The 23453-nt window shown below is 44.5% G+C and overlaps 1 protein-coding gene across 2 annotated transcripts; it reads left to right on the top strand.

Annotated features, from left to right (window-relative positions):
• The first annotated feature begins 3064 nt into the window (after positions 1 to 3064).
• On the top strand, positions 3065 to 21686 carry LOC145397482 (tubulin beta-1 chain-like). Of its 2 annotated transcripts, none has more exons than XM_080270536.1 (5): positions 3065 to 3216; positions 13143 to 13255; positions 15161 to 15282; positions 19757 to 20001; positions 20399 to 21686. In XM_080270536.1, the coding sequence occupies exons 1-5, from the start codon at positions 3160 to 3162 to the stop codon at positions 21215 to 21217; spliced, it is 1356 nt and encodes a 451-aa protein (XP_080126662.1). In that variant the 5' UTR covers positions 3065 to 3159; the 3' UTR covers positions 21218 to 21686. The 2 variants fall into 2 exon arrangements, with proteins under 2 accessions (XP_080126662.1, XP_080126663.1); XM_080270537.1 differs by lacking the exon at positions 15161 to 15282 and adding an exon at positions 17362 to 17483.
• The last annotated feature ends 1767 nt before the right edge of the window (positions 21687 to 23453 follow it).

Raw genomic sequence — 23453 nt, forward strand, 5'->3', positions numbered from 1 at the left:
ATAATAATGATGATGATGATCATGATCATGATGATGATGATGATTAATAATAATAATAATAATAATAATAATAATAATAATACTGTAATAATGATGAAGATGAAGGCTATTATTATTACTATTATTACTATTATTATTATCATTATCATTATTTCTGTTATTATTATTATTATTATTATTATTATTATTAAAATTATATTATTATTATTATTATTAGTAGTAGTAGTAGTAGTAGCAGTAGCAGCAGTAGAGGTATCATCATATCATCATCATCATCATAAGCACCATCGACTAACACCCTCCAATCACCACCCAATCAATTTCAAATCACCTCATTATCCCTACACACACTCTCATAGCGGTAACAACTTAACCACCACACCCTGCCAAGACGCAAGGAAGGGGAGTGGTCGATAGAGAGGGTGGGGAGGATGGGGAAGTACGCAGGGGGGAGTGGGAGGAGAGGAAAGGCGTGGCAGTGCGGCGGTGTAAACTCAGAACACGTTTTCTATAAAAGTCTACGGTCCCGACCAGCCACGTTTGGGTATCGGGGAGAATCTGGGTGTGTATGGGTTTTCTGAAGTAAATATCACTTCTACTACTATTACTATCACTACTACTACTACTACTACTACTACTACCACTACTACTACTACTACCACTACTACTACTACTACTACTACCACCACCACCACCACCACCACCACTATTATTACTACTACTACTGCTGCTACTACTACTACTACTACCATAACTACTGCCTATCACATTTTTCCCTACACTAACTCAGAGACTAACAATTTTCACACCTGTATCCAATGGGGGGAGGGTCATTCCTTGAGAGATCACAGTGGGAATGCGAGGAGGGGAAGACCGAGGACGAGATGAAGGGATAAGTGGCAGAAATAAAAGTGGGAAGAAACAATATACAGAGGCATCAGGAAAATATTGAGTAAAATTAATGTTGACTACTCCAAATGTAATCAAAGTACATGTAATACTATAGACTGCATTTCCTCAGTTTTTCTTCATCATCGTGGTCGTCTTTTTTTCTTCTTCCACTTATCCTCCTCCTTCTTCTTCGCCTCGTTCGCGTGTTCCTCCTCCTCCTCCTCCTCCTCTTCTTCCTTTCTTTCCTCCAAACACTTCGCAATTTGGTGCCATTCCTTCATTTTTTCCCGCCAATTTACTTCAAACGTGGCAGAACTCATCCTTGGGCAAATACTCTCTCTCTCTCTCTCTCTCTCTCTCTCTCTCTCCTTTAAAAGTTTTATGGGGTCAAATGTCAAACCACACAGGTATTTTAGTGAAATAAGGCAACGCGAATCCCTAGAGTTTATCATCTTTTGCAGGGAGGTGTGAACTGTAGCTATGCGGGGATCATTCAGCATCACGCTGGGAAAATTGCAATATATAATTATCGTTCAATTTTCATGTTGCATTGGCGTGATTTGTTCCAATGGTGTGATTTTGTGGCAATGGTGTGATTTGTGGCACTCGTGTGATTTCTTGCATTAATGTGATTTTACTGATACTGATGCATGTAGGGATAAGATATATGACACTAGACAGACGGATAGCAATACCATTTTTACGTCAACTTGGCCAAAAACTGCTCTCTCCATCTTGAATGCTGAGTGGTATGAACAGATTAACACTAGAATATGGTGCTAGTCACGAAGAAGTGCTATGGATAGGATGTACAGCCATATTGCTCTATCTTGAATGCTGAGTGGTATGAACAGATTAACACTAGAGTATGGTGCTAGTCACGAAGAAGTGCTATAGAAAAGACGTACAGCCATATTGCTCTATCTTGAATGCTGAGTTGTATGAAGAGATTAACACTAGAATATGATGACAGTCACGAAGAAGTGCTATGGAAAAGACGTACAGCCATATTGCTCTAACCTGAATGCTGAGTTGTATGTTGAGATTAACACTAGAATATGACGCTAGTCACGAAGAAGTGCTAGGGAAAGGATGTACAGCCATATTGCTCTAACTTGGGTGCTGAGTTGTATGTACAGAGCAACACTAGAATATGATGCTAGTCACGAAGAAGTGCTAGGGAAAGGATGTACAGCCATAGTCCTGTCTTAGCAAATGGGCCAGGTTAAGATGCAAGGAGTATAGTCACCGTATGTTATATATTTAATGCTATAACAGAAGGACTAAACAATATATACCAATTTATGTTTCCAATTTTGGGCTGCAATGAGATGAAAATTTGAGAGATTTGGAAAAAGTTGGGATGTGTAAAGGTGGATGAGATGGTGAGGAAGATGGGGATGTGGGAGGTAAATGATGTGTGTGTGTGTGTGTGTGTGTGTGTGTGTGTGTGTGTGTGTAGGAAGGGGCCGTGATATGTAGGGGGGTTAGTAAGGTGTGTGTGTGGGGGGGGGGCCGAGAAAGGACAGTAAGGTGTATGAGGTGAGAAGGGAGGGATGTGCACGGGAGAAAAAGAGGTGTAGGAGTCTGGGAAGGAGGAAGGAGGAAGAGGTATATGAGAAAGAGGTATACGAGGGAGGGAGGGAGAGGTGTAGGAGGGAGGGAGAGGTGTAGGAGGGAAGGAGAAGTGTAGGAGGGAAGGAGAGGTGTAGGAGGGAAGGAGAGGTGTAGGAGGGAGGGAGAGGTGTAGGATGTGAAGGCAGAGGTGTAGGTAGGAGGGAGGGAGAGGTGTAGGAGGGAGGAGAGGTGTAGGATGTGAAGGCAGAGGTGTAGGAGGGAGGCAGAGGTGTAGGAGGTGAGAAGGAGGCAGAGGTGTAGGACGACAGAGCCAAGAGCCACTCCCACAATCTCGCGGTCACACCACCTACACCCCACCAAAACACACATCCAAACACCACGAAAAACACGAAATAAAACTACCACATCACCACACACACCTTAAATCAACCGAAAAATCGTTAAATTAAATATATGGGGTTAATTTCCATGAGAGTTCTTAATTTTCAAACGGGGCATTGGGCGGGAAAAATATAGATTGTCAACTGACTGGTGTGGGCCGTGGTGGGGAAGAAAAGGTGGTGCGGCCGCCGGGTTCCGTCTCAGTTGACTCCTGGGTGCCGTGAGGGTAGGGTTACGTCCGCCAGCGCTCCGTCAAGCTCGCCTGTACAATCCTCCCCTCTCCCCCCTACCACACACAAATCACACAAGATGAGGGAAATTGTCCACGTTCAAACCGGCCAGTGCGGCAACCAGATCGGCACCAAGGTAAATACAAATCAACCCATTCGTAGTCCCAATAAACCACATTTTAACGCCAATCTAAACATAATATTCCTAATCCATTCTCAGTTATAATTTTTACATGCATATTCAAAATTTTCATCTGACGACTCCGTGTTTACTTATATATTACAAGGGCTCCCTAACACCTTTTCCTCAGCGATTTATTTTGCATCAGGCTGGGAAATATTACTTAATGCAGGGATTAGCCAAATGAGAATGATTTTAACACAAAAGATGATGGTAATATAAGCAAAATAAATCGCTAAGGAAGAGGTGTTAGTAACCCTCCTAACTACACAAGAATACCGTCCACAGCATTTGTGACTAGTTAGATGAATGTGACCTAAATTCCCTAATGCTCTCTAATTCCAAACATCTAATTCTGTCTAACATATCTTAATTCTCTACCTAAATATATCTAACACTCTTTTCTGCTTTACTAATATTTAAAAAATTTTCCGATATAAATGCTATGCGAAATTATTAAATCCTATTATTATTATTATTATTATTAGGCCTATTATTTTCTTTCACATTATTACTATTATTATTATTATTATTATTGCTGTATACTGTTAAAACTTTAGAATCTACTGTTATATCAAATTTCATTAATATTTCGTTATATGTCCACGTGATAAAATTTGTGTGTGTGTGTGGGTGTGTGTGGGTGTGTGTGTGTGTGTGTGTGTGTGTGTGTGTGTGTATGACCTTTGGGTGAAATGTCGTATTGATAGATGATTCAATGGGAGGAAGAGGAAAGGGAAGCACGGAGAGAGAGAGAGAGAGAGAGACAGAGAGAGACAGAGACAGAGACGAGAGGGGATAGTGGCAAGAGATAGAGATACACGTAGAGAGAGAGAGAGAGAGAAGTGGGGGAAGGGAGTGTTTGTATTTGTTTCCTCTTCTCGACCTCCCCCCCCCCTCTCTCTCTCTCTCTCTCTCTCTGCAAGTAATTTTGTCAGTGGCCCGTAAGGTCTGTATGATCTGTGTATCTGCATAACTCTACTACACCCATCGTCTCTATCTGTCAGTATCTATCTATCTATCTACCTCATAATCTCTCAACCTACCTACCAGTGTCTATCTGCCTACCTACCTACCAACCTACCTACCTACCTCTCCACCTACCTACCTACCTAGACTACCATTATCAGTGTCTACCTACTTGTTAATTATCTATCCATCTATCTATCTATCTATCTATTTATCTATCTATTCTTCTCTCCCACTTCACTTCCTCTCCATTCTTCTCCCCACCTTAATTTCCCTCCCCCCTCCGGAAGTGACGTGAGATGTGCATAAGCGTGAGGATGTGGCATTTTCTCTCTCTCTCTCTCTCTCTCTCTCAGACATACACACACCTGACAATTCCCCCTCACTACAATCATTGGCTCCCTCATGCACCTGTCAGCCTCTCTCTCTCTCTCTCTCGTGCTGTAACTTGTACTACTATATTTCCAAAATCAATATCTCTACTTCAAATACCATTCTCCCTACTAATACTGTGTGTGTGTGTGTGTGTGTGTGTGTGTGTGTGTGTGTGTGTGTGTGTGTGTGTGCAGAAAAAATTTTAAGTGCCGCAATTTAACTCACACAAAGACATCTCGCTGTGAAAGGGTTAAGTGACGTCATTGTGTTACGCTGTTCAAAATCCTAAATCAGTATGAAAACGCATTCGTGTAAAAGAAAAAAAATCCATGTGTAAAAATATATTCAAATTTAAATCCGGAAAACGTAAAATATTGTAAAAGTTATTCGAATTCAAATCACGTAAAAGAATCATACTGTACCATAACGATTTTGAATTTGGTTTGTGACGCGAGGTATTTTGAACTTTGTACTCCTGTATCTCCAATTTTTTTCTACAGTGTCTAATATATATCTTAATTTATAGTTTTTGTTCTAATATTAATAAAACATGTGGTGGAATTTGAATATTGTCGTTTGTATTCCGTTTAAATTGAAAAATTGTGGGATAGGAGGGGTAACCTACGTAAACTGATTTTTCCTTTGTTTTTGTCGGACCTTCGTTAATATATTGTGTCTTGCTTTCTAGACTTATCTCTGCCACACCCAGCTTCTCTCTCTCTCTCTCTCTCTCTCAGTGGACCCACGGCGACTATCACCCCGCCCACACCCACACCCACGCCCTCATCATATCCATAGCGTCCTCCTCCATGCCTGCCCACGCTGCCCTTATGTGGTAATACTTCCACACACACACACACACACATACACACCTAGATTCCTGCCTTTCTATACCCACTAACAAGTACCTCTGCCTACCCCCCCCTCTCTCTCTCTCACTGGCCATTTAGGATATTCCCCCCACCACCCCCATCCCCTTGACTCAGCCCACACACACACTGCCTCATTATATTGCCTACGACCTCGAGCACTCCCTCACACTTTCACCCTCGCTCACCCACACACTACACCTTCATGTTCATCCACTCACACACACGCACACTCACCCACACGCACGCACGCACCCTCATTTACCCTGCCCTGCACTCCACCCTCATCCACACACTCATTCGTACCTTCCCCAGACTTGGTAATGTAGTGATGTGTACCCAAACTCTCTCTCTCACGAACATGCACGCACACACAAGGAAGAATGTTGCTATTATTATTATTATTATTATTATTACTGAATTGCTGTTACTACTATTACTAGGACTGCTATTACTGATGATGATAATAACACACACACACACACACACACACACACACATCCTGCTACACGTAGTCACCCACACAGTCATCACTACAACACATCTTTCCGAGAATGTGTTGCTTAAAGAAAATTTGACATTGCATATTTTCCTGTAAGGAGTGTTTCTGGGAGGGAGAGAGAGAGAGAGAGAGAGAGAGAGAGAGAGAGAGAGAGAGAGAGAGAGAGGCAGACAGGAGGATGTGGAAGGATTCTCTCTCTCTCTCTCTCTCTCAACACAGTACCATACCATATTTGGGTCGGCACATTTCATCAATCTCTGTCTGTCTGTCTGTCTGTCTCTCTCCCTCTATTTAGGACAGGTCGCTTAAGTGGAGAAAGTGGATTTTGCCTTGTCCTGTAAGGGGCCTACAATCACTTAAGTCGATTGTTGATATATTTGCTCTCTCTCTCTCTCTCTCTCTCTCTCAGATAATTCTTTTTCAATTCGCCCTTTCCCTCTGACATTTTCAATCTGCCTTGTCCACTCCCATCCCTCATCTCTCTCTCTCTCTCTCTCTCTCTCTCTCTCTCTCTCTCTCTCTCTCACACACACACACACACACACACTCCCCCACTCATACTCACTCTCCTTCTCCTTGGTTTCTAGTGTAGCAGAGGGAGATAGGGCGTGTGACGATACTGATGATGGGGGAGGGGGCCTTGGTTGAGAGAGAGAGAGAGAGAGAGAGAGAGAGGTGGTAGGAATGTCAAGAGGGAGGGTGAATTTAAAGGGAACCAGGAGATGAGAGAGAGAGAGAGAGAGAGAGAGAGAGAGAGAGAGAGAGAGTAGGGGGGTTCAGGATGAGAGAAGTGGGGGGGGTCAAGGAAAGAGAAAGGGAGGTACCAGATGAAAGGAAGGGGAGGAGGAGAGAGGGGAGGGAGGAGGGGAAGGAAGGAGGGAGGTAAGGGAGAGGGAGGGAGGAAAGGGAGAGAAGAGGAACCAGAAAGAGGGAAAGGATCAGAGAGGAAAGAACAGGAGAAGAAAGAAGAGATGAAGGAAGGAAGGAGAGGGAGACAGGGAGGAAGGTGATGTGAAGGAGGGAGGTGAAGGAGTTTATAGAGGGAGGTGAAAGAGGGAAGGAGTAACTGATGAGACGAAAGGACGGGAGAAGAAGAGACGAAGGAAGGAGAGGGAGATAAGGAGGAAGGTGATGTGAAGGAGGGAGGTGAAGGAGTTTGTAAGTGCTTCAGGAAATGGCTCAAGATGACGAGTTACTTAAATATTTTACCAAGAAGAATTACACCCACTTAAGGAGATAAGAATAAGGATTAAATAAAAGCGTGATTTGAGATGATGAGGAGGAGAATTAGGAAGACAAAATGAGAGAGAGAGAGAGAGAGAATCATAAACACTTGGAAATTAAATACAAGTGTAAATGAATGAAGAGACGAAAGAATGAATGAAAAAATCTAGGATGAATGAAGGAATGAAGGAAGAGATGCATGAAGGAAGAATGAAGGAGGGCGTGGCGAATTTTCTTCCTTCGTGTGTACTTTTTTGCCTCGTGTGCACTTTTTATGTACGTGTGACGAATTAGTGTGACTGTGTATACTTGTGTGTGTGTGTGTGTGTGTGTGTGTGTGTGTGTGTGTGTGTGTGTGTGTGTGTGTGTGTGTGTGTGTAGCAGTGTGCATGTTTAACTAATCTGTATAACTGTATGTGGTTATGTGTGTGTACGAATGGGTGGGTATGTACACATGTATACTGTACACGTGTACACAGAAATGTTCATGTGCGGATTTTTGCGACTGTGTATGTGGAGGAGGGATATGTGTGTGTACGTGATTTGCGGATATATACTGATGTATATAAGTGCGCTGGAATGTGTATATGTGTGCGTGTGCGTGTGTGTGTGCGCAGTGACTCATCCGCGACAGACTCACGGGCGCCGCCTGCCAGACACGCACACAGACACATACACTGACACAGACACACACACGTCACGCACACAGACCCACATGACCTGTATACTCACACACGTTTAAATGTCCTTCACACACACACACACACACACACACACACACATACCTACATACATTCAAACATGCTATATAACAGACACGTACATAGCAGACACATCGTACCCAGTCACACCTTCACATGTACGTCCAGTGAGACAGAGAGAGAGAGAGAGAGAGCAGGCATGAGTCGATCAGGCGATATATAACACATTAGGTCCAGCCAAGCTATCCCTCACCGATGACCATGCTGGTATTTCCGTCATTTTACTTATTTTGACTACTGGAGATGGTATGACTGGTATTTTTGTTTTATTATTGTTGGGACTTGGTGGTAGGTGGTGGTGGCATCCATCATTCACTCACTTGATGTAGCGCTGCCTATTCTTCCTTCACCGTATCATTCTTTTTCTGTATCTGCACTCCTCTGTTTCTATTTCTCCCATCTTTCTGGCACTTTTTATTACTCTTTTTTCCTTTTCAGGTGGCTTATACATTGAGCGACATGCCTAATAGTTTCCTGTATGCCAGGAGACCATTTGGAACGCTGGGTGGTAACCATATAACCAAGTATTACGTGTTCCCTACGTGTCAACGAGTGGGTTGGCGGAGGGTTAGTGCCCCTCCCCATAAAACAACTATGAGTCAAACGGCCACCCCTTATGGGATTAGGCTATGGGATCTGGAGTAGACAGGTGTATAGATTTTTAATATTCACCTGTCCAATCTTCCTTCTTATTTTTCGTAACTGAATGTACACAGTTGCGCCAAGGTTCCAACACATAGCGGAAGTCGGCCATCTTGGATCCATCACCACCGGAACTCACCCACGCTTCCGCCCTCAGCACTTTTTTGATCAAATTTCTATTACTTTTTTGTTTTCATATACATCATTCCCAAGCTTACTTTTCACGTTTTAAGTGGGTTAATAGATGTAAAATAATGGCTTTTGGGTAAGAAGTTGTTTATTTTTTTTAGAAATTTTATGCTGACTGAAATGCACTCTAGTCTCTGCATTCCCGCGAAAATTAGTTGCCACATACCACCACTGATGCCCTCATTGGAATTATACATTACTATTGGGAGTGTGTATGAATAAATTAACAGCTAACTGAAGTGGCCGAGTGAATGACAGACTGGAGTGAATGGACTGAAGGAGAGGGGGGGACCGAGGAGGTGGTGCGGGAGGAGCGAGAGGGAAAGAGAAGGAGGAGGGAGGAATGAACGGTGTTAGGCTTGGCTGGGTTGAGTTGCCGGTTGGACCACACCTGACTAACTTCAGCTGACTACCGCGTTTTTGTCCCAGCGTTTCGAGATTTCCATGGAGTGACTCAAGCCTCACCAGTTACCAGAACCAAACAGTTAATCCAGTCCTTCCAACCAGACAGAGAGACAGAGAGAAAGCCGGTGGGGGAAGATGAGCATTTACAAGGTTTCATGTGCTGAAGGGGAGGGGGAGAGGGTTGCCACACAGCGGAGCAGATCTGACACGTAAGCTCAATTCTCCACATTAGGGAGCTGAATTTGATAAGTTGCATGCTGGTGTGTTTTGCATTGGCACGGACGGGGGTATTGTGTGTGTTTGCTTGTTCAGGGCACCAAACGCAACTTGACGTGAGGTGGGGGGGTTGCTGCTTCGTGTGTGTGTGTGTGTGTGTGTGTGTGTGTTTGTTTTTATTGGTGGTTGAGCTTGGATGGTGACGTCAGGCTTCGTCTTGCCTGATTGACGGCTATTTTGGTTTATGATACGATAGGGATTTTCTATAGGGGGGAATGGGGATTTGAGAGAGAGGGGGGGGGGCGAGCTGAAGCAATACAAGACGGAAGGAGGGAGACAAGGTAGAAAGGTGAGAGAGAGAGAGAGAGAAGTCAAAAGGAAGGAAATGTGGGAAAGGAGGAAGAGAAAGTGGGTTAGATAAGAAGGAATGTGAAGGAATGAAGAGGGAGGAGGAATGAAGGAAGATGGTGGGAAGGGAGAGAAGGCAAGATGTCTAGCTAAGGAGTGGCTTGAGGAAGGGAGGGAGGGAGGGAATGAGGGAGGGAGGGAGGCAAGGAATGGGGCAGGGAGAGAAGGAGGGAGGGAGGGATGGGAGGGAAAGCCTTGGTAACAGTCATGTGGTCATTACCTACCGCTACTCCTTCACCTCCTCCTTCGTTGCTCCTTCATTATCTTCCTTCTTTTTCCTCCCTTCTTTCCTTTTAACTTCTTCCCTGATTCCCTCCCTCTTTCCCTTCTCCTTTCTGTTCCTTCATTCTTCCTTCTCTTTCCTCCCTTCCTTCCTTTTAGCTTCTCTGATTCCTTCCTTCTTTCCCTTCTCCTTCCTGTTCCTTCATTATTATCATCCTTCTTTTTCCTTCCTTCCTTTTAGCTTCCCTGATTCCTTCCTTCTTTCCCTTCTCCTTTCTGTTCCTTCATTCTGTCTTCCTTCTTTTTCCTCCCTTCCTTCCTTTTAGCTTCTTCCCTGATTCCTTCCTTCTTTCCCTTCTCCTCCTTCCTGTTCCTTCATTATCTTCCTTCTTTTTCATCCCTTCCTTTTAGCTTCCCTGATTCCTTCCTTCTTTCCCTTCCCCCTTCCTCCTCCTCCTCCTCTTCATCTCCCCTTCCTCTGATGCTTTCCTTCTCCCTATTCCTTCGTTTCGCCTCCTTTCTTTTCCTCCTTCTTTTCATTCCTTCTCCTATTCTTCATTCTTTCCTTTTCTCCTTTTTGTTCATTCCATTCTCTCTCTCTCTCTCTCTCTCTCTCTCTCTCTCTCTCTCTCTCTCTCAAGTCCTGTCTGCTTTTCTCTTCGCCTATCCTTGTTTTAATTCCTCCTATGTTCTCTCTCTCTCTCTCTCTCTCTCTCTCTCTCTCTCTCTCTCTCTCAATCTTCCAGTTATCAATATACGGTCTAAAAGATATTATAACAGGAATAGGAGAGAGAGAGAGAGAGAGGTCCTACCGGCCTCCCTACCACAACACTCATTACCACCATCGTTACCTTGCTAGAGAGGAACGCCTTCACTTGGTGGCACTGATATAACCGGATAGGGGAACTGCAAGATAATATATACGTCCATCAACTCCCTCCCTATCCCCAGAAGGGTGGATGGAAAGTTCAGACGACCTTTAACTACAATAATAACAACAACACTATCACCACTCCTCACCACAACTACCAACATCTTCCACCAGAACTACCAACATTCTTGCCATCTCGACCAACCAGCATCCACCACAACTACCAACATCCACCACAGCTACCAACATTACCTCCACCACAACTACCAACATTCTTGCCATCTCGACCTACCACGAGTACAAACATCCACCACAGCTACCAACATTACCTCCACTACGAGAGAGAGAGAGAGAGAGAGAGAGTTGATTGGTGAAGCTTGTTGAGTCAGTGGTCTGAGGATGATGCATAACAGAATATTCTCTCTCTCTCTCTCTCTCCACCAGCACGACACTACCCTAAATGTATTGTTTCATGTTTCTCTTGTCAATATTCCTCATCCTCACCTCCTTTCCTTTCAATCTTCCTCCTTCCCTCCTTTCTCTCATTCGTCTTTCCTCCCCATTCTTACTTTCCTTCTCCCATTCCTTCTTCTTATGCATCCTATTTCCTTATCATTTTCCTCCTATTTTTCCTCATCCTTCCTTCCTTCCTTCATATCTTCCCTTCTCAAGTTCTCGTTCATATTCCTTCCATCTCCTCCTCATTCTCCCCCTCCTTCTCCTCACCCTTCCCACCCCACCTCACACTACTTTCAATGTATGTTTTATGTTTCTTTGGCAAATATTTCTCGCTTCCCCTCCTTTCCTATCCATTTTCCTTCCTCCTTCCTCCTTCTCAGTCCCCCTTCTCCTCCCTTTCCTTCATCCCTTTCTATTCCTTTTTCCCGTCTTTCTCCCTTCCCTTCTTCCCTCTTTCTTCCTCCCTTCTCCCTTCCTTGCTTCCTTCTGTCATCTTTCTTCCTCCCTTCTCCCTTACTTGCTTCCTTCTGCTCTCTTCTTCCTCCCTCCTCCTTCCTTGCTTCCTTCTGCACTCTTCTTCCTCCCTCCTCCTTCCTTGCTTCCTTCTGCACTCTTCTTCCTCCCTCCTCCCTTCCTTGCTTCCTTCCACTTTCTTCCTCCCTCCTCCCTTGCTTCCTTCCACTTTCTTCCTCCCTCCTCCCTTGCTTCCTTCCACTTTCTTCCTCCCTCCTCCCTTGCTTCCTTCCACTTTCTTCCTCCCTCCTCCCTTGCTTCCTTCCACTTTCTTCCTCCTTCCTCCCTATCTTCCTTTATCGCTCTCCTTCATATCTCAATCTTCCTTCTCCTACCTCATTATCCCTCTCCTCCTCGCCCCACCTCACCCCAAACTACTCTCAGTGTCCGGTTCATGTTTCTCCTCTAAATATTTACGTCGCCTCCCGTGACCCAAGTACCAACAAGAAGGGTGCAAGAACACGGCCAACGTTCGCCATTTTGGTTCCACTTTCACCAGGACTCAAGTATAAGAAAACACAGTACAGTAGCTTCTGGCCTTGGGTTCCTTCTTCCCATTAAAAAATTGACTCAAAGGTGGATTTATTTATTATTTATTTTGGGGGAGGGAGTTTATATCTTGATTTTTTTGTATTTATTTTTCCAGTATTTTTTTGTAATTCGGATCTTTTTTTTTCTTTTTTAACACTATTTTTTTTTCGGTACTAGTCGCGTTATTTTGTCAACGAAGCATCTTTCCTCCTTACTATACCTCAGCACAATCTTTTGCCTCACTTATTCTAACCTACCCTAACCTTGCCTTTCCTTGCCTTACCTTACCTTAACCTAATCTAACCTTACCTTACCTTGCCTTACCTTACCTACCTTACCATACCTTACCTTACCTTAACCTAACCATACCTTGCATTACCCTACCTTAACCTAACCATACCTTACCTTGCTAATCTCTAGAACCCATTTTGTACTTGCTGTTGTTTCTTGATGATGATGATGATGATGATGGTAATATTATGATGATGATGATGACGATGGTAACTGATGATGATGATGGTGATAATGATGACGATGGTGATGATGAAAGACGACGACTGTGGTGATGATGATGATGGTGATAATGCTGACGATGGTGATAATGATAATGATAGTGATGATGACGATGATGATGATGACGACCACGGTGATAATAATAATAATAATAATAATGACCCAAACCTAATCACCTTCCATCCTAACCACCTCTTTTCTTTCTTTCACAGTTCTGGGAGATTATCAGTGACGAACACGGCCTAACAGCTGCTGGCACGCTCCGAGAGAATGTACCCCACGATGTCAGGGAACTGCAACTGGAGAGGATTAACGTGTACTACAGGTGTGTGTTGGAAAAGGTGTGCTGTGTGTCGAGGGATGGGAGGGGTGTAGAGTGGTGTAGGGTGTGTGTGTGTGAAGGGGGAGAGGGTGGGCGTGTGGTGTGGTATGGTGTGGTGTGGTGTGGTATGGTGTGTTGTGTGTGTGTGAAGGGGGAGAGGGTGGGGGTGTAATGTGGTGTGGTGTGGTGTTGTGTGGTGTGGTGTGGTGTGGTGTGTTGAGTTGTGTGTTGTGTGGTGTTGTGTGTGTGTGTGTGTGTGTGTGTGTGTGTGTGTGTGTGTGTGTGTGTGTGTGTGTGTGTGTGTGTGTGTGTAAGTTTTGTGTGTGTGTACGTCTTGTTAAAACGTATAGTGTAGTGATAGTGTATAGTGATTCTGGATGCATGAATCTGTAGTTTATATATAGTTAACATTATTTGCTTTATTGAACATTCCATTATTTACAGTGTCAATGTTAAATGTTAATAAAATGTCTGTGAATGCGTCCTCTAAAATTATTATTATTATTATTATTGGTATTAGTATCATAATTCATATAACTAGTATTCCCTCCTGTATATTACTATTATTATTATTATTATTACTACTACTACTATCATTATTATTACTATTACAATTATTATTATTATTATTATTATTATACTTCCACAATACCTTTCCCCTGACCAAAATCCATCAACAGCTTTTCCCACACAGTAATTTTCGTGTCGCATACTTAAAAAAAAAAAAAACGAAATAATTGCCATTGTCGCCAGTCATGCAAATCGTTCATTCGTCAGGCAGGGAGTCTCTCTCTCTTTCTCTGCTTTCAACCCCATGTCTCCGTACCCTGTCTTTCTTCATCTCTCTCTCTCTCTCTCCTTAGCTATATTATATCCTGTCCCCATGTACTATTAGGCTCCCTCCCCCTCCCCTTTCTTGTCCTAGCTTCCCTCCATTTCCCCCTCCTCTTCGTCCCTCCCTCGTACCTCAGACCCCCTCCACTCCACCCCACATACCCATTTTGCTCCCTCACCCCATCCTCATGCCCCAGTCCCCCTCCCATACCCCCATAAACCTGCCCTTCTACACCAGTGCCCCATGATTTCTCCTCGCCGTAATGCCCCTTCCATATATCCCCATTTTCTTTCTCGATGCGTCCTCTCCATCATCCCATACCCCATCTTCCTTCCACCATATCCCCATCACTCTATATCCCACTTTCCCTCCCCCATATTCCCCCATTCACCCATGTATGGACGTGTAGTGTGGTGTTCCATTTCTTTGCCTCCCCATATACTCACTCGTACCCCCATATCTCCATGCCCCATCTTCGTTCCTTCCCCCATATATCCACCCCATGCCCCCTACACCCCTCCCCTTCCTTCATATATCCACCTCATGCCCCCTACACCATTCCCCTTCCTTCCCCCATATCTACACCCCATGCCCCCTACACCCCTCCCCTTCCTTCATATCAACACCCCATGCCCCCTACACCCCTCCCCTTCCTTCCCCCATATATACACCCCATGCCCCCTACACCCCTCCCCTTCCTCATCCCACATCTACACCCCATGCCCCCTACACCCCTCCCCTTCCTTCATATCAACACCCCATGCCCCCTACACCCCTCCCCTTCCATCCTCCATATCTAAACCCCATGCCCCCTACACCCTTCCCCTTCCTTCATATCTACACCCCATGCCCCCTACACCCCTCCCCTTCCTTCATATCTACACCCCATGCCCCCTACACCCCTCCCATTTCTTCATATCAACACCCCATGCCCCCTACACCCCTCCCCTTCCTTCATATCAACACCCCATGCCCCCTACACCCCTCCCCTTCCTTCATATCAACACCCCATGCCCCATACACCCCTCCCTTCTGCCCTGTGTGGTGTACTGACGGTGTGTGGTGCTATGTAGCGAGGGTGCTCCAGGGAAGTACGTGCCCCGGGCCATTCTGGTGGACCTGGAGCCTGGCACAATGGACTCGGTCAAGGCAGGGCCACTGGGGGAACTCTTCAAGCCTAGCCACTTCGTCTTCGGTACGTCATTCACCTTGCCTCACCTCGCCTCACCTCACTTCTTGTTTTCATTAACCTTAACCTAACCTTGCCTCACCTCACTTCTTGTCTTCGTTAACCCAACTTACCTAACCTCGCCTGACCTCATTTTTCATTAACCCTAACTTAACCTCGTCTGACCTCATTTGTTTTCATTAACCCTAACTTAACCTCGTCTGACCTCACTTCTTGTTTTCATTAACCTTAACCTCGTCTGGCCTCACTTCTTGCTTTCTTTAACCTAACCTTACCTAACCTCGCCTGACCTCATTTGTTTTCATTAACCCTAACCTAACCTCGTCTGGCCTCACTTTTCTTTAACCTAACCTCGTCTGACCTCACTTCTTGTTTTCCTTAACCTAACTCAACCCCTCCTAATACACTCTCCCGCATCCATATACAACCTAACCTAATCTACCCTTATCCTAACTTACCCTAGCCTTACCGCCCCTACCTAATCCTTCTTATACCGTCCTGACCTCACTTCACCTAGCCTAACCCCTCCTCCCTTGTCATCTTACCAACCTCTCTCTCTTCTTATCATGCCAACTAGTCTCTGACCTAACCTAACCTACCCTAACCAGATACTTAATGCTATCCAAGCCTCACCCTAAATCACCCTACCTAAAACACCCTATCCCATCCTGATCAGATTCAGTTCTCTCTCCAACGAACTAATCCCTCACCCTAATTTCCCGCCAAATCCTGCTCTAATCCTTAACACCCTAATCAGTCCTTATCTCACCCTGTTTTCACCCTACCCAACGCGGCATGGCTTGGCTGGCTTCAGTGATACTCTTATTAATATTCGCCTTGTCACCCTAAGTTCGTCACCCTAACAGACACTTATGGCGTCGCTTCGGCAGTTATCGTGCTTTGAAATGGCAAGGAAACTCACCCTTATGGCACAGAATCTCACCCTCATGGCAAAGAAATCACCCTTACGGCAAAGAAACTCACCCTTATCGCATGGTGTGCTACTAACGTTCACTCTTGTTCACCCTAGCGATTTTGAACATGTCCGATTCTGCCTACACCTTAATGTAACAAATATTTAAAGCACATACGTTGAATATCACCCGTATTATTCACAAAAATTATCGGGTTTAATATCACTAACACGACTATCACCCTAACCCGTATCACCTAAGTCGAAAATCCTCACTATCTCACTGGTTTTTCACCCTTAGCAGCTTCCACCGGTGTTACAGAGGCGCAAAACTGAACTCAAAAATTTAAATCTTCAAATAATTAAGGCTACCATAACTTTATTTCGTTTTCTGTAATTAATCCATTTTTCTTTCACAATCGTTTTCTATTTTGAATTTTTGGACTGTTTGATTTTTATATATTCTTTTCTGCCCACATTAGTTTAAAAGAAAAAAAGAGAGCATGGAGGTGGTAATAAGAGAGAAAAAGAGAGGAGAGAAGACGTAGAATAGAGCATGGAGGAGGTAATATGAAAAAGAGGTGAGAGAGGACGTAGAAGAGAGCATGGAGGCGGTAAAAAGAGAGAAAAAGAGGTGAGAGAGGACGTAGAAGAGAGCATGGAGGTGGTAATAAGAGAGAAAAAGGGAGGAGAGAGGACATAGGAGATAAATAGGAGAATTAAGAGATGCGGGAGGTCCTTATGTAACTTGGTGGTAAAAAGAGTAATCCTGTTAGTCTCTCTCTCTCTCTCTCTCTCTCTCTCGTCAAACAGTATTTCACCTTCACCCTTCTTTCGTAATCAAGCTGCCTTCCCCCGAAAAAAATAAAACAAACTAACTATTCAAAAAAGGAAAAAAGAAAGCGGTATATAGTATCTTCACCTTCACCCCTTCCCGTAATCAAGCTGCCTTTCCCCTCAAACTAACGAACTAACCAAGGACAAAGAAATATCGGCAAACAGTACTTCACCTTAACCCCTTCTCGTAATCAAGCTGCCTTTCCCCTCAAACTAACGAACTAACCAAGGACAAAGAAATATCGACAAACAGTATATTTCCTTCACCCCTTCCCGTAATCAAGCTGCCTTCCCCCAAAAAACTAACGCACTAACCACCCCCCTCCCCACCCAAGCGAGGGCAACCAGAGCAAGTTCGTCCCTCGTGCTGTCTTGGTGGACCTGGAGCCGGGAACCATGGACGCCGTCAGAGCAGGCCCGCTAGGCAAGCTCTTTAAGCCAGAACACATCGTCTTTGGTCAGTACTGGCGTGGGTGTAGAATAGGGGGGCGAGGTAGAATAGGGGGCGAGGTAGAATTGAGGGTTGAATAGGGGGCGAGGTTGAATAGAGGGTAGAATGGGGCGTAGAACAGCGGAGCGAGGTAGAATAGGGGGTCGAGGTAGAATAGGGTGACGAGGTAGAATAGGGTGACGAGGTAGAATAGGGGGCGAGGTAGAATAGGGGAGCGAGGTAGAATAGGGGGTAGAATAGGGGAACGAGGTAGAATAGGGGGTAGAATAGGGGAACGAGGTAGAATAGAGGGGCCAGGAGTGGATGGCTCTACATTGGAGGTAGATAGAAAAGTAGAGAGGGGGAGAGAATACTTGTTGTAGTTAGTAGGAAAGCAGGAAGAACGGAAGAGAGAGGAGAGAAGGTTTGAAGAGCTGTAGTAGAACGAAAGAGAGAAGCTTTGGAGAGGAGTAGGAGCTCACCGGAGGAGGATACGAAAGAAGAGGGAAAAAAGGTATATCTGTAGTAGTAGTAGTAGTAGTAGCAGGAGGAGGAGGAAAGCAGAGAGCAGAAGAGAGAAGTTTTGGAGAGGAACTAGGAGCGAAAAAGAGAGAAGGTTTTGAGAGGATCAGAAGGAGCAACACTGAAGGAGAGGAAAAACAGAGAGAGGGGGGAGAAAAAAGAATATTTGTAGTAGTGGTTGTAGTGGGGAAAAAAGGAGAACGAAGGAGAGAAGCTTTTGAGAGGAACAGGAGCTCACTGATGGAGGAGAGAAAAGCAGAGAGGATGGAAAGAAAATATTTGTAGAAGTTATAGTAGTAGTAGTAGCAGCAGCAGTAGTAGTAGTAGTAGTAGTAGTAGTAGTAGGAGGAGGAGGAGGAGGAGGAGGAGGAATGCATGGAGGGCGAAAAAGAGAAGAGAGAAACTTTGGAGAGGAACAAGAGGAGCTCAATGGAGGGGGACAGGAAAGCAGAGAAGGGAGAAAAAGACAAAAATATCTGTAGTAGTAGTAAGAAGCAGGGTGGGTGAAAAAGAGAGAGAGAGAGAGAGAGAAGGAATATCTGTAGTAGTAGTAGTAGTAGTTGTAAGAAAAGAGGAACAGCGGAAAAGAGAAAAGCAAAGGAAAGGTAGAGGATACAATTGAGAAAGTATCAGGTCTACGCGGTATCACTAGCCCCCTTCCTGTAGCTCTTTACCGGTAGATGAGTATACTAAATAGACTACGGGTATGCTGAATATCTACACACTGACTTGAAGGTAATTTCGGGCGTGGCAAACTTGGATGCACAGTGCTCGTATTCTCATCGGGTAAGGAAGCCCCCCCAGCACCTCTTCCTTAACGATTTATTTCCCAAACTACGCATTAATATCCCCTAGTCTGCTTCTTAGGTCTAGTATCGACATAGATTGCATAAACACACACTACAGTAACGGAGCAGAATCAGAAATAAATGGGTCAGGAAGAGGTGTTAGTAAGCTTCCCAACCGTACTGGAATACCGCTCAGTGGGTGACAATTTGAATCTCAGTGGGGTTCAACATTTATCTTCGGTACTGGGACTTTGCACACATTTATGGGGAACTCTGAATATTTCTCTGGCTCTTCGGCTAATGATTAAACTGCACTGGAAACTATGACATCAATTTTTTCTTAAACTTCGGGCGTGGGCACAAATTTTTCCGTTGCTCCAGCAGATTTTAAACCGCCAACTTTAAACGGAAGAATGCTTTAAATATTTCAGACGAATTTAAACGACTAGTGGGATGTTTATATTATAGTCACATTAAAGTTGAGAATTCTGACTTTTGGCGGGAAAATAAGGTGCCTAATAGCCCTCGAAGTTTAAGATTCTAAGCTAAAAAATAAGAAAACTGGGCTTGGAATCTGAACATTGTACGGACTGGTAAGGAGGAATGATAACTTGCTGATTTCTCTGCACACTAGCATGACTCATTTTTGCAGTTACATCCCCCCCTCCTCCCTTTTATTTTACCTGTCACGCTATCCCGATTACTTGTGCATGCTTTCATTCTCGCCTGTACTGCATGATGTTGCATACTTTTAAATTATCGTGCATGTTGTTAACGCTATCTTGCATGCTAAAACTGAATCACGTAATGCATTAATTTAAAACTTGTGCATCTGTAAATAAAAATCATGCATAGAATATTTGAAAACGTAATCTTGGTGAAATATTGATGATGCACAGAGTATTTTAAAAAGTAATCTTGGTGAAATACTGATAACTGACATACCCAACTCCCCACAACAACCACCTCATCGCCCATTCGTCACCCCAGGTCAGTCCGGCGCTGGCAACAACTGGGCCAAGGGACACTACACAGAGGGAGCTGAGTTGGTGGATTCGGTTCTTGACGTGGTGAGGAAGGAGGCTGAAAACTGCGACTGTCTTCAGGGCTTCCAGCTGACACACTCCCTCGGCGGCGGTACTGGCTCTGGCATGGGTACCCTCCTCATCTCCAAGATCCGTGAGGAGTTCCCAGACAGGATCATGAACACCTTCTCTGTTGTACCATCCCCCAAGGTATGCAGTTGGCGCTTCAATCCCTCCACCTTAACTTAGAGGTGTTCGTTCTTTAATTCATCTACCTTATCTTGGAGCTGTTCGTCCTTTTCGTGTCATTTCACCTTAATCTGCCCTAAATTTTTGTTCCTGAAGCTCATTCCATTTAGCTCAGTGGCAGAATATGACAGTACTGTTGCCCTAAATCTCTCCTTAGTGTTTTGTGATTAGTGCCATATTCAACTTTTAACAACTTACAGCTCACCTTTGAAAATTAAAAGATGGTGCTTTTATGTCAAGTTAAGATTATGATATTTCCTCTGTCACAGTATGCTTTTGCTTGTCTCCCTTCCTCAGCTGCCCTCTGTCACTGCTTTTTGTTAGTCTTCCTCCACCAATCACCATTTCCTCTCTCCAGGTGTCAGACACTGTGGTGGAGCCGTACAACGCCACCCTGTCCATCCACCAGCTAGTCGAGAACACTGACCAGACCTACTGCATCGACAACGAGGCTCTCTACGATATCTGCTTCAGAACGCTCAAGCTGGCCAACCCGACCTACGGTGATCTCAACCATCTCGTCTCCCTCACCATGTCCGGCGTCACCACCTGCCTGCGGTTCCCTGGTCAACTCAACGCCGATCTGAGGAAGCTGGCCGTCAATATGGTTCCCTTCCCCCGTCTCCACTTCTTCATGCCCGGGTTCGCGCCCCTCACAGCCCGTGGATCCCAGCAGTACCGCGCCCTCACCGTCCCCGAGCTCACCCAGCAGATGTTTGACGCCAAGAACATGATGGCTGCCTGCGACCCCCGCCACGGCCGCTACCTGACCGTGGCCGCCGTGTTCCGTGGCAAGATGTCCATGAAGGAGGTCGACGAACAGATGTACAATATCCAGAGCAAGAACTCCTCGTACTTCGTGGAATGGATCCCCAACAACGTGAAGACCGCCGTGTGTGACATCCCGCCCAGAGGTATCAAGATGGCTTCCACCTTCATCGGAAACTCCACCGCAATCCAGGAACTGTTCAAGCGCATCTCCGAGCAGTTCACGGCTATGTTCAAGAGAAAGGCTTTCCTCCACTGGTACACCGGAGAGGGTATGGATGAGATGGAGTTCACCGAGGCTGAGTCCAACATGAACGACCTGGTTTCCGAGTACCAGCAGTACCAGGAGGCCAGTGTGGACGACGAGGAGGACCTGGGAGACTACGAGGAGGAGCAGGAGACCGCCTAAGCTGCAGCCGGGGAAGTGAGAGGAAGAAGAAAGGGTTGAAAAGAAGAGGAACGGAATGAAAGTCCACTGAAGGAAACACGAAGGAGAGGGAAAAAAGGTCTTCAAGATGATATGGACGAGTGGCAACGAAACGACAAATGGAATAAATAAAAAAAAAAACGAGAAAGGCTTACAAAAAGGTCGCCATTTTGACCCACTTCGCTTCCTGATCTGACCTAACTTGCAACGATCTTTTTAAAAATATATATAAAATTTGATCCAATCGATGACCTCTTAACTATTTCTACTATTTTTTCCACCTAACTTTTTTTTTTTGGTACTTTTCTAACTATTGGAACTTTGGAACCTACTTTTAATTTACACTTTTTTAAAAATTGACACGAACACTGATCCTGATTTCAAAATGCTTTTAAATTGGATCGATGTTTTGTGACTGATGTGCTTGACCAAAAATCTTCGAATCATTCCAGTGTTTTCGTTTTCTTTTCCTTATTTTCTTACTTATTTGTACCATTTTTTTTTTCTTGCACATATAAATGATTTAATATATTCTGCCTTAATCCCACATGCTGACATTTTATATACGACGCTTATTTGAGGGATACAATAAAGAAGAAACACATGATCTCAAACATGACTTCAATAAAAGGACGTTTGACTTTACCTTCAACAAGACTCAAACTGTTTACCTATTCCGTTTCAGATTTAACTACTTTACTCATCCCATTAATGTTATATATATCCTCATCCAGTCACTTTACCTCCTGACCTGGGTTCGCACTATACATCCATTTATTTCCTGACCCGGGTTTGCACTATACAGTACACCCATTCATTTTAACTCCTGACCCGGGTTCGCACTATACACCCATTCATTTCCTGACCCGGGTTCGCACTATACACCCATTCATTTTAACTCGTGACCTGAGTTCGTATTTTGGAGTGGCCTGATACTAACTATAAAGTGGGCTTGGATCTAGTTTTATCACATTACTATCTCTGTATCTATCTATTGCCAGACGCCTTAATCCCGTGAGGGGTGGCCACAAACAAATCGCCTCCATGTCGCCCTGTCCCCCGTCAACTATAATTGAAGTGGCTTAGATCTAGTTATCACTTTATTACGGTATCTCTATGTCTATCTATTGCCTGACGCCTTTATCCCGTGAGGGGTGACCACAAACAAATCGCCTCCATGTCGCCCTCCCTCCAGCTCACCCCCACCCCCCTCTCTCATATACCTCTCCACTCCATCTCTCCATCTCATCCGCGGCCTTCCCCTCCTTTCTCCCCCCTCAGTCAAAAATGTACATGGCTGATGGATTCCCCCCCCCCCCTCTCTCTCTCTATGCAAGGAAGAAGGGATGGTTTATAATAAGCACTGTTGACGTTAGTGGTTTTCTTTAGGTAAAATGTTCTGAATTAGCGCTTATTTCACCTGTAAAATTTTCATGTTTTATGGGGTAGCGATTTTAACATTAGGCATATCCATACATTTGACAGGTCCGTATTGTTGGTTATGGAAGCTCCCTAACACCTCTTCCCAAGCGATTTATTTGCTTATTACACCTTGTCGTCCTCTTCTGTGTTACTTAAATCATTCTAAAATCACCATCCTCTGCATAAATAAGGAACAAAAGTATATTAACTAGCCCTATCCAAAAATAAATCGGTAAGGAAGAGGTGTTAGTAAGCTTCCTCACCTAATCACTATACTCTGCATAAAGCACAAAACGATATTAACCAGCCCTATCCAAAAATAAATCGGTAAGGAAGAGGTGTTAGTGAGCTTCCTCACCTAATCACCATACTCTGCATAAGGCACAAAACGATATTGACCAGCCCTATCCAGAAATAAATCGGTAAGGAAGAGGTGTTAGCAAGTCATACTCTGCATTAAGGCACAAAACGATATTAACCAGCCCTATCCTAAAATAAATCGGTAAGGAAGAGGTGTTAGCAAGCTTCCTCACAGCACTAGGGTATATACCACACACAGGCTACTCACTGTTCTGACGCGTATGTAGTGTGTCCCTTCAAGTGTTCCAGAGTTGATGTTGCTCCCTTCTTGTTTATCCAGGTAGCTCTTTTAGGCTCCTATGATCACCTGGAAAAAAAAAAAAAACAGTGATTAGTAAGAATAGAGTGCTTGCGGCCTAGTGGTAGGGAGGTGGACTGCTGACCCTTTTTACGCTAACTTGGTCTAAATTTCTCACCTCCATTTTGAATACTTAAA

The sequence above is a fragment of the Coenobita brevimanus genome, chromosome 41 (genome assembly GCF_032717465.1).
Source record: "Coenobita brevimanus isolate Jiangsu-jjx chromosome 41, ASM3271746v2, whole genome shotgun sequence".
NCBI classification, from domain to species: domain Eukaryota; kingdom Metazoa; phylum Arthropoda; class Malacostraca; order Decapoda; family Coenobitidae; genus Coenobita; species Coenobita brevimanus.